We start from the raw sequence: 14169 nt of genomic DNA on the forward strand, positions 1-14169 counted from the left end.
TAGTTTTCAGCAATTTTATTATTGGTCACAATCTGGTCAAAAGTCTAAATCTAGACAAATATAAATATTTAATGATGGATTCATTTTTCGTGAATACAAAAACATGATGTAATAAATAAATAATATGACATAAAATCAATTTAATAAAACGTAAGAAAAACTAACTAAAAGCCAACCTTACACACTATTTCTGAGGATGCAAGGTCTATACTCGGCACACAAAGTCCAGTTCCTATAAAACAGGAACGTAATAGTGTTACAAGCATAGCAACATCATAGCAACCAATGTGTTCCAAGATTAATTTTGTTCACTTAATAGAAGCACTACTTTTGTTCTTAACATAAATGCACCGCATACCAGTAATGAAAATAACAATTTATCACTAAAATGTGAAATTATGGTAATTCTACTGAATACAACGTGCTTCAAAAAAAGCTGTGTAGTTGGAAAAAGCAACTATCGGTAAATTTATTAGTATTGAGAAAACAGAATTGCCCATGTTGCAAATCAACTATAAATGAATTTAAATTTAACCCTCATCTCTTCTGATGCATCTCATTCACTTTATGAAATGCTGAAAATAAATAAACAACCAGGATAGGCTTGAAAAAGTAGTCCCCAACATTATCACACTATATAAGCTTAAGCAATAAATCTTTTTTAAGGAAGATGAGAGTATGAAGTTGTGTATATAATCTGGCAGTGATAAGGATATGTACACCTCAAAATTCAAGGCTTCGCTGAAATAATACTGGACCTCTCTTGTCTGTATCTAGATGATGTTGACCATGAATTACATGTTGATGATGAATTACGTGTTGATGATGAATTATGTGCTGATGATGAATTAAGTGTTGATGATGAATTAAGTGTTGATGATGAATTAAGTGTTGATGATGAATTCCGTTGTGGTGATGAATTAAGTGTTGATGATGAATTAAGTGTTGATGATGAATTAAGTGTTGATGATGAATTCCGTTGTGGTGATGAATTAAGTGTTGATGATGAATTAAGTGTTGATGATGAATTACGTGCTGATGATGAATTAAGTGTTGATGATGAATTAAGTGTTGATGATAAATTCCGTTGTGGTGATGAATTCCAAGTTGATGATTAATAACATGCTGATGATGAGTTATAATATATTACATACAATGGACAGAAATAATTACATCTGTAAGTCTCTTAAACCTGAACAGATCTTACTTTAGGGTCCAAAGAAACTCAGTATCTTTGGTAGAAATGTTTTATTCTATCTAAACTGGTTACTTTGGTACTACAGTACAACTTAATTAAGAGACCACCTAATGGAAGGATAAAGTGGTCTCTTAACACAAAATTTATGATCTCTTAATAAAACATAATTTTGTTCTTTAATAAAACAAAAAGGAACTGAAAAAGTGGTCTATTAATGCATGTGGTCTCTTGAAAAAAAAAGGTCCCTCAAGCAAATGCGACTGTACGTTGCAGAAAGAATTGTGTAATGCACTGAAAATGTACAAGCAGAAAAATTCTATAGCAAATCAGTATACTATATATACATGTACATACACTGGAATCCAATTATAGTGAGTCAGTAAAGTCGGTTATATCAAATCATGAAATCAAAATTAACATCTTTCTACGGAATTGTACCCTTTCATCATTATTTAATGTAACATCAATATTTTCAGAAAAATCTGATAGTCGAGTGCCTTTTTTTCAATTTTAATATGTTTCCATCAATCTAATGTTAGTACATTTTTTGCCTGAGAGGAAAATTTTTCTAAAATTTCACGATATATTAACTATATATATCAATGATAACACTTGATAATATGTAAATAAATACATCATGGATAGAAAATTTTACCCTTTCAAGAAATGATGGCATGAAATAAAGGCATGAGTAATACTATAATCATATTTATGATGATACTGAATGTTCTATGATAGACAGACCAGACTGGGATGATACAACTTGCCAACATTTGAGCAACGCCATGAGAAAACCAACATAGTGCGTTTGCGACCAGCATGGATCCAGACCAGCCTGTGCATCCACTCAGTCTGGTCAGGATCCATGCTGTTCACTTTCAATGCCTATTGCAATTAGGGAAACTGTTAGCAAACAGCATGGATCCTGACCAGACTGCACAGGCTGGTCTGGATCCATGCTGGTCACAAATGCACTATGTTGGTTTTCTCATGGTGCAGCTCATTTAACTTTATTCTTTCTATCTATTGTAAAAATTTTCTTCATTCTCTAAACCATAAACATGTTGCACTTTGACAAAATAAATGCCACTATCTTGTACAATTTCTAAAGCCATTATTACATACCGGTAATCCCGAGAAATAAATTTCCTAGGGGGTCTATACTTCCTACTGGAAGGACTTTTCTGAATGCAGGACTGTAAGATTATATGGGTAAACACGTTGGCCTAGTTTCATCCATGTTCTAAAATCTGAGAAACTTTCTTCCTAAAATTAGTTTGTAAAATAGTTTATTAATGTATTACATGGAGACAGTTCTGCATGAAATGAAACAAACAGTTACAGAACCTATTTGTGTTATATTGTTCAAATAGAAATGCAATAAAATTGTGTTTTACAGTGCAATATTTGAGGTAATACACATGTTAAGTCATTTAATATGCACATGCTTACATATATGTACATGATTTATTTTTGATATACTCCAAATATTCTGTAATAATTTTTTGTCTACCTCTCTTTTGAAATAATTCTACACCATTTATATATCCTTCTACAGAACTCAATGGTAGGAAAAGGAACTTAAAAAAAAAAAAAAAAAAAAAAAAATATCTTGAGTACTTATGATTTCATTTACAACAAATTTGATAGGGTATTTTCCATTGAATTTCAGACACACTGGTTTCTTTTTCTAAACTGCATTTTTTGACTTCAAGTGTTGCTGGATCCCTATGAAACTTTCAGAATACCGGTATCTTAATTAGCATAAATTTTTTAATGTAACAATCAGGTCATACTTGAGTAAACATTATAACATTATACAAATATAGCCCCAAAATTTTCTTCTATGCCTGCTTACATTATTACCCATACAATTAAAATGTTTCAAAGTATTTTCAGAACTCAAATGTACCCATAACCACACATGAAGACTTATAGAATGAGGTACAACTTAAAAACTTACTCTTGCAAATATAATGAAGAAATTAAATACAACAGGCCCTAAGTGGCTCATTAGCCTTGAAATATATTATGACATAAAATACTGCATCATGGAAGATAACAACAAACAGTTGATGATAAGAAGTTGTGTTAAGATTATTTTATTTTTAGCTCTGGCAACCCTTAAAAGGAGCCAAGTTGAATCTTTGAACAGACTTAAGAGAGGACCTTACAAGGATGCTACAGACCAAGTTTGGTTCATGAGCAGATGTTGTTTAAAATTGTGTTTTTTTCCATTTTTAGCTCTTATCCATTTAAACAAATCTGCGATAGGTCCATGTTTCTGGTCAAGTTTGGCAGACCCAACATGTTGTCCACTCAAAGGTCCTTAAAAGTAAAGAACTTACACTGGGTTAGGGACTATAGACACAGACCATCACAACAGCCCACCCTATACCACTGGTTTATGTGAGCTCGGAAAAAAGGTTAATAGAACAGTAGAAATTTTTTTACAGAAAACAAAATAAAATAATACCATTTAATTCAAACTGAGACAAAAATAATCATTTACGTTATAATTCAAAACCACATTTTCTGTGCAATAAGAAATTCATTAGACTTTTAAAACAAGAGGACCATGATGGTCCTGAATCGCTCACCTCTTCCCACATGACCCAGTTTTGAGTATGACGTCGTTTTTTCTATTATTTGACATAGTGACCTAGTTTTTGAGCTCATGTGACCCAGTTTTGAACTTGACCTAGATATTATCAAGAAAAAAATTCTGACCAATTTTCATGAAGATCCATTGAAAAATATGGTCTCTAGAGAGGTCACAAGGTTTTTCTATTATTTGACCTATTGACCTAGTTTTCGAAGGTACGTGACCCTGTTTTCAACTTTACCTAGATATCATCAAGATGAACATTCTCACTAATTTTCATGAAGATCTCATGAAAAATATGGCCTCTAGAGAGGTCACAAGGTTTTTCTATTTTTATACCTACTGGCCTAGTTTTTGACCGCACGTGACCCAGTTTCGAAACTGACCTAGATATCATCAAGGTGAACATTCAGATCAATTTTCATGAAGATCCATTGAAAAATATGGCCTCTAGAGAAGTCAAAAGATTTTAATAATTTTAGACCTACTGACCTAGTTTTTGACCGCAGTTGACCCAGTTTCGAACTTGACCTAGATATCATCAAGATGAACATTCAGACCAACTTTCATACAGATCCCATGAAAAGTATGGCCTCTAGAGAGGTCACAAGGTTTTTTTATTATTTGACCTACTGACCTAGTTTTTTAAGGCACGTGACCCAGTTTCAAATTTGACCTAGATATCATCAAGGTGAACATTCTGACCAATTTTTATGGAGATCCATTCATAAGTATGGCCTCTAGAGAGGTCACAAGGTTTTTCTATTTTTAGACCTACTGACCTAGTTTTTGACCGCACATGACCCTGTTTCGAACTTGACCTAGATATCATCTATTATTTGACCTACTGACCTAGTTTTTGAAGGCACATGACCCACTTTCGAACTTGACCTAGATATCATCAAGATGAACATTCAGACCAACTTTCATACAGATCCCATAAAAAATATGGCCTCTAGAGAGGTCACAAGGTTTTTCTATTATTTGACCTACTGACCTAGTTTTTGTTGGCACGTGACCCACTTTCGCAATTGACCTAGATATCATCAAGGTGAACATTCTGACCAATTTTCATGAAGATCTCATGAAATATATGGCCTCTAGAGAGGTCACAAGGTTTTTCTATTTTTAGACCTACTGACCTAGTTTTTGACCGCACGTGACCCAGTTTCGAACTTGACCTAGATATCATCAAGACGAACATTCAGACCAACTTTCATACAGATCCATTGAAAAATATGGCCTTTAGAGAGGTCACAAGGTTTTTCTATTATTTGACCTACTGACCTAGTTTTTGACGGCACGTGACCCAATTTCGAACTTGACCTAGATATCATCAAGGTGAACGTTCTGACCAATTTTCATGAAGATCTTTTGAAATATATGGCCTCTAGAGAGGTCACAAGGTTTTTCTATTTTTAGACCTACTGACCTAGTTTTTGAAGGCACGTGACCCAGTTTCGAACCTGACCTAGATATCATCAAGGTGAACATTCTGACCAATTTTCATGAAGATCTTGTGAAATATATGGCCTCTAGAGAGGTCACAAGGTTTTTCTATTTTTAGATCTACTGACCTAGTTTTTGATGGCACGTGACCCAGTTTCGAACTTGACCTAGATATCATCAAGATGAACATTCTGACCGACTTTCATAAAGATCCCATGAAATATGTGACCTCTAGAGTGGTCACAAGCAAAAGTTTACGGACGCATGCACGCACTGACGCACAACGGACACCGTGCGATCACAAAAGCTCACCTTGTCACTTTGTGACAGGTGAGCTAAAAATCACCTGAGGCTAGAACAATTGCAAGCTGGTGATGAATTTCATCTAGCAAAAATAAGTCCAGCAGAAAGAGACAAGTCTTTCATATAAATATTAGCAGAAAAATAGACATGTCTGCCTAATAAAATATACTAAAACTGATGCTACAACAGACATAAAAAGCTATCACATTTATCAAAATATACAGATTTATGAATAAAACATGTTTTAACAATGGTATATCGAGGGTTCAACGCAATAGGGGCGTATCTACATATTTTACCAAAAATCGCTTTTTTTGATTTTTCACTTTATTTTGACCTAATTTATATACTGTGAAAATTTAAACCAGATGTTTCAGTTATTTATATCATTATTTTGATATTGCAATAAGGGCGTATCTCAGATTGCCTTGATTTTTATGCGCAATATGGAAGTAAGTTGACTTACTGCCTTATTGCATGCAAAAAAGTATCCAGTAGTCTTAATATCTATCATGCCATACAGGCTTGTGTAATCAGATAATTTCTGTGATGTCATAATGATGACATCATAAGGTATCAAGGGCATTATCCTGATGCATGACCCTTAAAGTAAATGTAGTATTGTCACATTTTATGACATTGAAGTCAAGAAAAGCTTTTTTTATGCTTATGAGAGTCAGTACTTACAAATGGTAGATTCATCCTGTGTGCATGGATATGTTAATATCAAATTTAGCTAGACCCCCATTCATCTTACTGCTACTTAATACACTAATAGCCCAATACTTTCAAAGTGAAAGCCATACTTGCCCCACAATAATTATTGCCAAATAGAAAGATTTCTATTCTCGTAAAATAAAATGAATATATTAACATTTTATCCAAAATTAACAGTTTAAAAATATTAATTGGGCTAGGTTATAAAAAGGCTATACTCTATTCTTGAAGACTGCAGAAGGTGTATCATGATTAAAGTAAGTCTATATTCTGTATTCTTAAAGATTTTTAAAGGTGTATCCTTGTTCTTAAAGATATTTAAAGGTGTATCATGGTAGGAAATATTTCAATTTCCTTGAATTTTGTAAAGTTGTACCATGGTCGAAGTAAGTCCATGTTCTATATCCTTGCAGGCTTTTTAAGATGTATCATGGTTAAAAAATATTTTTATGCCCTTGAAAAATGTAAGGGAGTTAAAAAATGATTTTCTTGAAAACAAATAAATTGCAGTACCAATTACTTGAAGATTTTTACACTTGTGCCTGCTTACTCGATACAGTATTGCAAAAGGATTATAGTCCACAAAAACTATAGATGAAACTCTATGTACATATAAAAGGGGAAGTCCAGCAATGAAATGTGATAATACAAGAAAGGCGTCTGGCCTAGGAAAAACTCCTCAATAATCTGTACAAAAATTTCAGTTGTATGGCACCAAAAGAAACAAAATATTCAAAATGAGGTAAAAATGTGCATTTTTTTAAAAAATTTAGTTACTTTAATAATAAAATGAAAGTCAAAAAGGTGTCATACATCAAAAGCCAGTACTTCAGGCTATAGTTTACAGTGAACAGCCACAGCCTAAGACATACAGCATACATTCTTTGAAATGTAAGTGTGTCTGTATTATTCAGTAACATAATAATACATGAAGCCAGTTTGGTAATATTCGAAGCTTTTTAGCTTATCTGATTTTTTTTTTATTGTCATCGCTTGATAGGTGTCAACGTCTGCGTCAGTGTCCGCATGCTTTAAAACTTGCAACACTTGTTCAACATCAGTAACTGACTATGTGCAGCAAGAAACATAACTCCATCCTGCTTTTTGCAAGAATCATGGCCCCTTTTGGAATAGGAAAATATCAGTTTTTTTGTTTGTTTTTTTTAGTTAAATTTTGCATTTAGGTCAACTTTTCTCCTTAAAGGTCAAAGCTATTGCTTTAATTCTTGGTGAAGGTATTCGCTGACTCTGCAAAGCAAGTACCGTAATTTTAAATTGTTTTTGCAAGAATTATGGCCCCTTTTGAACTTAGAAAATCATGGGTAGATAATATTTCTATTATACAGAGACAATAAAATCAGATGAGCATCTGCACCCACAAGGCTGTGCTCTTGTTTTGTATACCGGTACTTACCACATATTTTCTATGCCATTTCAGCAAATTTCCTGGGCGTTTTTATCTTCTTATATTTACTTATAAACCAATTTGTGGTTCTTGCATTGTGCTCAGGTGGAATATGTCAAATGATAGGCATGCTAAATCTGCAACTATACAGATTCTTTTGGTATTAACATTGTTACAGTCACTGTGTGATTTTTGAGCCACCCAAAATTTCGTGAGCAAGGGTTGGATGGAGGCACTTTGAGTTGCCCTTGTATTTTCGTCCAAATTTATGTTGTACATATCTCAAAAAAGGTATTTTACAAAGTGTCATCAAGCTCCATTAAGTGAAATTGTGCACCTAGCTAGTATTTTAATTTGGATCTCTCACAGCTGACCAGCATTTTATTTTAAGTCTGTGTCATATAACAGTAACTCAGAAAGTATTTGACATTAGAGATTATGAAACATTACAGGATTATTATTCAGAAGTTCTGTGCCTGCCCCCTTGGGTATTGTTTGTGATTTTATTCAGCCAGACCAGAGTTATGGCCCTTCACTTAATAAAAAATATGCATAAAACGAATATAAAAGTTTGTGTCACACTTTATCTTAAAACGTATTTGACCTTGGGTCAAAGAGGATAAATATTATTCAGCATGGAAATTTGTGCACCTAAGGTTTATTCAGGATTTCTTTTGGTCATACTAGTGTCATGGGCCTTGATTAAGTCAAACAATGCATAAAGGGCAAACAAGTTTGTGTTGCCTGCATCTCAAGAAGTATTTGAATTAGAGTCAGAAAACATCAGGGGATTGTTATAACATGTGAACTTGTACATTTGGGTGTTCTGTTTAAGATTTCATTCAGCCAGTCAGGAGTTATGGTCTTTGACTTAGCGAAAAATACACATTAAAGTGATGAAACATTTATTACAATTGTGTTGCATGTATTTAAGATATTTCACCCAGAGTCATGAAACCATGATGTATAGGTGGACGGATAGCTCAGTGGTTTGCACACTGGCCTTCCAATCCTGAGGTCAGGGGTTCGATCTTCGGCAGCTACTCTGGAATTTTCAGAAATGCTTTCCCACCCAACTAGAGGTGTACTGGTCAGGAACCCAGGCAATCCTTGCGTGTATCAGTGCTATACACTGGGCACGTTAAAGAACCAGGCTGTCTATTCGCAACGAGCTAGGCTAAGTTAGCCGGACAAGCCTGTATCTGTATGGGGGCTTTGTCTCACTCTGTCGCTCTGGTCAGATCGCTCTGTGTCTGTACTAGTAGAGGATGAATTATGCGCCCTGTGTGGCTGCATTTGAACTATGTAAAGCGCCTTTGAACGTGAAATTGATCATGAAAAGGGCGCTATATAAATCTGGTATAATAATAATAATTATGTACAGTGACAGGAGGTGGGGGCACCTGTGTCCTTTATACACACATCTAGTTTTCAGTTTGGAACCACTCTTGTGTCTGCTTCTGGAAAATCCAATACTGGTGTCATATGAGAGGTCATGGTTGTGACCCCAGTGGGGCTCAAACCCACGACCCCATGAATGAGCGGTTGACACCTTATCCACTAGACTACCGCTCCCCGTTCCAGTTTATTAATTAATAGGCAAGGAAAATTGCCATGTTATAACATGCAGCAAAGATGCTGTTACTGTGCTGTGGTAACTGAGGCCATCTCCTGTGTGTCATATCCTGTATTTTGTGGTGTTTTCATTTTGTCAGATATACAATTAATGTCATTTGTCTTTGATAAAGCTTGCAAGACTGAAATTTAAGAAATAGAGTGACTGACAGATTTCATTTGTCCTATTTGATATTTGATAGACTCCCTATATACCGCTTTGCTATTTTAAAGTCTTTTGTTGTTGTTGTTGTTTTCCCTTTATTATAGTGCCAAATAGAAAGATATTCATTCAGGTCTGGAGGAAAAAAAATGAGATGTGTAATATTAAGTTTAATTAAAGAAAATGCAGACATAAATTAGTTTTTTATGATTCTATTCTGTTGTATAGTAATACCATTTTACGTGAAAAAAATATTAAATTCATCAGAGACTTTAATTGAAATTTTACTGCAAAAGAACACTTTTGCCCATTTTGCAAATACAATCTCTCCGGATTTACATGAAAAAATCTTGCTGTTAAGTCTGATACTTTAAAATAGGCTGTTACATTCTTCAGTTTCAATTATGTTCTTACATGTTTCATTTAAAATGAGTATAAAAGTGCTAGTATGCTTTAGTTGTATTTACTTTTTTGTACATACTACCTTGTTGCATGACACAATTTTACCAACTTCAACAGAAAATTTCCTGCAATAAAGGCGTAAGTCCACTTACGCCCATCTTGCATATAAAATTACTCCAGATTTACATGAAAAATCATGCAATAAGGGCTTAAGTCAAATGTTGTAAAATATATTGTTATTTTGTCAAATTTCATTCATGTTGTTTAATGTTTCATATAACATGTCTAATATTAAGTGAAAAACTTTGGTAAATTTGTATGTGACTGAACACAGAAGAAAACAAAGTAGTTTTTTTCTTCTCTTGTAAAGTTTTCAAAAATGTAGTTACGCCCTTATTGCGTTGAACCCTCGATATGAAAAATGAAGCACACTGTATGACAAATAATTATGAAAACCAATGACAAAAATCACCACTCTTCTGCCAGGTTCATTTAAAATTTTGATCACAACTCAAAGTATTTAAAAATTCAAGTAAAATAATCAAATGTCTAAGTATGAATGAATTATCACCAAAAATAAATTCAAGAAAATATTCCGCGAAATATTGATCACTATCACTATCCACCTACGTAAATCCTATGTTATACCAGTCAACTGCAAAAACTAGTAATACCTTAATTAATATACAGAAAACTGCAGTCTGTAATCTAGCTTTCAAAATAGAGAAACCATTTTGTCTAATTATTCTTGTCACTTAAATTCTTTCTTGCAAGATCATCAATCAAACTTAAATATCAAGAAGAAAATAAACCAGACTAATTAAAACAAAAACTCTGCTAAGAAACAACGTAATGAGAAGAAACGACTATAAACGTTCTAAATCTGACGAGCAAATTTCATCTTAAGCTGCAGAATCCTCGCTGTCCTCGCATTCTACGGGAGGGTTGAGTCCTGAATGGATCGTTACTTGAACGTTGCGATTAATACTGACTGCTGGGAAGTACACTCCGCAAAGGTTCGTGAATGCCACGGGTCCCTGTGGTTCTCCGTTGACGAAGTAGCTGAGGGTGTTGTGATCAAGATCAAGGAGTACTCCAATCACGCTGCCACGCTTTATTCCACCCTCAGTTCTGTCTGTGTGTATGTCTGAGTGCATGAACCAGCTACGTTTACTGTCTACGTACATACACCAACCCTTGTCATCTTTGCCTGTAAGTAGATTCGTGAAACAATAAATACCCACACAATAATTTAAAAAATCAATGAAATAATACAAATCTAAATTCTCATAAGAATCTCCCTAAATCTTGTGACAACAAAATGAGATCTTGTTTATCAATGACGATGCTTTCTTTGCATTTTATTTAATGAGCATCTATGTGTTTGATGTATTGATCAAAGTGATAACTTATGACACAAGAAAACACCCAGTTTTGATTCTGTTATATAACATTTCTTTGATTATAATAAAAGTAAATTATTCAAATTTGTGGGATAAAAAATTATACTGATGTGCATAAAAAAGACATCAAATTTTAGTTTAATTTCGACACCAGTCAGTATGACATATAATCTGGAAAAAAAAATACAGCAAAAAAAAAGCTAATTTCAAATCTTAATTTTATAACCAGTCCATCAGTTTCTCCTATGCTGCTATAAGCTGTCAAATCTAATGTATTTTATAACCAGTCCATCAGTTTTTTCTTTGCTATAAGCTGCAAGCAGACATTTAAAACCAGACTGTTCAATGTCTTCCAGCCTGACGAAGGAACATAAAATTGTCATAGATCAGCAAGGTAAACATCAGCTATAGACAGTAGTCTGAACAGAGGAGATCAAGTTTAGCCCCTTATCTTTTCTCCTGTCTCGGAAAAATAGCTTTTCTCATATATTTAGGATCATCAGAGGTTAAACAAATATTATTGGACATAAATTTGTACTTTTTTTAACAGTGTATGTTATCTGTTGATTGACAACAGGTTAAAGCAAACAGAAAACACCATGTTCCTCTTCAATTCTTAAGAAAGAAGCAGGATCAAAATTGTCAGAAAACTGAATTAAAAAGTCACTGTCAGTGGCAGTGTGTTTTGTTACAATTTCTTTATACTTCAAGTGAGCAATTTTTCTCACTTCCATACAAATATCTATACTTTCTCACACCGAGTCAGGGTGCATGAAGTTTACAGGAGAGACTTGACTCACTGTCCATCCGAACTTTCAAAAATCCATATAAAGAGATACTGCTGGATCAGGTTTTCAACTGATGAAAAGAAAATCTTCACAGTCTTGCAAATTTTAAAGAAATGCCTCAAACAAAAACTTAATCCTATGAATATCTTTTAGCCTGATTCCATCCCCTTGAGGTTACATGTCGAAAATTGTGAATACAGGCTGATTGCATGTCTCTGCCTTACCAACAAAACTTCAAACAAAACCAAGATTGTGTGATTCTTTAAATGCAAATAATATAAACCTATATAGGAAGATCCTTTGGAAGTACAGAACCCAACTAATCAAGATAACAGCACACTCCGGGTTTGATTGAAAATAAATCCAACTTGGAAAGCAAAGCATACTACGGATGGAAGTATAAGACAAAATCAGTAAACTTTTTAAAAACACTTTGATTGTAGATCATTGCCCCAACCGTCCACACAAATAAATAAATGAAACAAATCAAATTTTATCTACTCTAGCATGAATGTTTTGTATCTGGTCATTCACACTACTTCAACTGCAACTAAGGTCTTCCATTGAAAATGTCTGTTAGTCAATATTTACATTGTTTTTGACAAGAGAAGTTCATTTAGCCATTTTTGTTTACATTGATCATAGAGATAAGACAGGGAAGAAAGTGTTTTGGTAGACATAATATCACCTTGGCAACTAGGAGCCTGACCCCTGCTGATTGACCGCTATATACTAATCCCAGTGACTGACCTTAGCAAGACATTTTATCCATCAAACTGTGTGTAGGATTTTCTGTTAAAGCCAGGGAAATAGCTTCATGCATGTTCGATATCTGAACTGCATCTTTGTTATATCTGATTCAGTAAGTCTATTTCTTTATCACATTCCCTCAATTAGTAGCCTTTTTAATTGCCCTTCTGAAAAAACAGCGGATTATCAATAATTAAGTATTTATTAAATACCTACATCATATATCATCCTATTTAATAGTATGTCAGAAATTTTATGTATTTCCTGTATTTATTAGCATGACAATTACTGGAAATATTGTAAATACCCAATTAACTGAATATTATTTGGACTTTTTCCCCCTATAATGCTTATTATTTCATCAAACAGACAGAAATATCTTTTTTCCCTTTCATTGAAATTGGAGAAGTATTTGACCATGTATCTGTGTGTAGCACTGAGTCATGCCAGTATTTAACACACTAATTACCATGATGAACAATAATAATGGCTCCATAATTAGTTTTGTCTGAAACTGGACACTAGTGTGCTCTGTAATGTTTGAGGCAAGGCAATCTAGGAAATCAATGCCATTCTTTAGGAATCAACCATACTGGAAAAATTCTCATACAATACTACAATGTATCTTCTCCCTCTTGGGAAAAAATAAAAAAGACAATTTTCTAGACATATAAATAATGATAGGACAGTAAATTTATAAAATGTGACATTTAACAGTGGGTACTGTAAGAAACCGCCAACTGCTACATCAAGGTGTATTAAGTCTGGCCTCAGTAGTCTGGAGAAATTATGATGTTCAAACATTATCTTGTCAGTATCAATACAGTCTCTGTGACAACCCACTCACATGACTCATAAAAAATTCTACAGCTGTCCATCACTAATTACCTCCTGATAATTCTGGTGCTAACATTTTTTAATAAATAATATGACAGCAGAGTTGATATATGAATACAATATTAATGCTGAATCTTTTGTAGACAAATCTAGGTATCTTTTAAATTTCTCTCTTATAATTCACTCAGGGGCCTTACTTACTATTGTTTTATTATAAATATAGCAATGTATTCATCAAACTGAACTCAAACCAAAACTTTGATGGCCAATTCCTAGCCACAGACACTGCTTGTTTAGTACAAACACATCTTGCATAGCCAATACCTTGGTACAGACACTGCTTGTTTAGTACAAACACATCTTAGCCAAATCCTAGGTACAGACACTGCTTGTTTAGTACAAACACATCTTGCATAGCCAATACCTTGGTACAGACACTGCTTGTTTAGTACAAACACATCTTAGCCAAATCCTAGGTACAGACACTGCTTGTTTAATACAGACACATCTTGCATAGCCAAATCCTAGGTAAAGA

General features: G+C 33.9%; 1 protein-coding gene across 1 annotated transcript in view; it reads right to left on the reverse strand.

Moving 5' to 3' along the window:
* Positions 1–14169, reverse strand: part of LOC123528859 (E3 ubiquitin-protein ligase TRIM9-like) — a 142750-nt gene continuing 128581 nt past the window's right edge. The window contains exon 8 of the mRNA XM_053518589.1: positions 1–11066. Coding sequence (XP_053374564.1) covers positions 10759–11066 — 308 coding nt within the window. The 3' untranslated portion in view covers positions 1–10758. The remainder of the gene's footprint in view (positions 11067–14169) is intronic.

Source organism: Mercenaria mercenaria, chromosome 1, assembly GCF_021730395.1.
Source record: "Mercenaria mercenaria strain notata chromosome 1, MADL_Memer_1, whole genome shotgun sequence".
Lineage (NCBI taxonomy): Eukaryota > Metazoa > Mollusca > Bivalvia > Venerida > Veneridae > Mercenaria > Mercenaria mercenaria.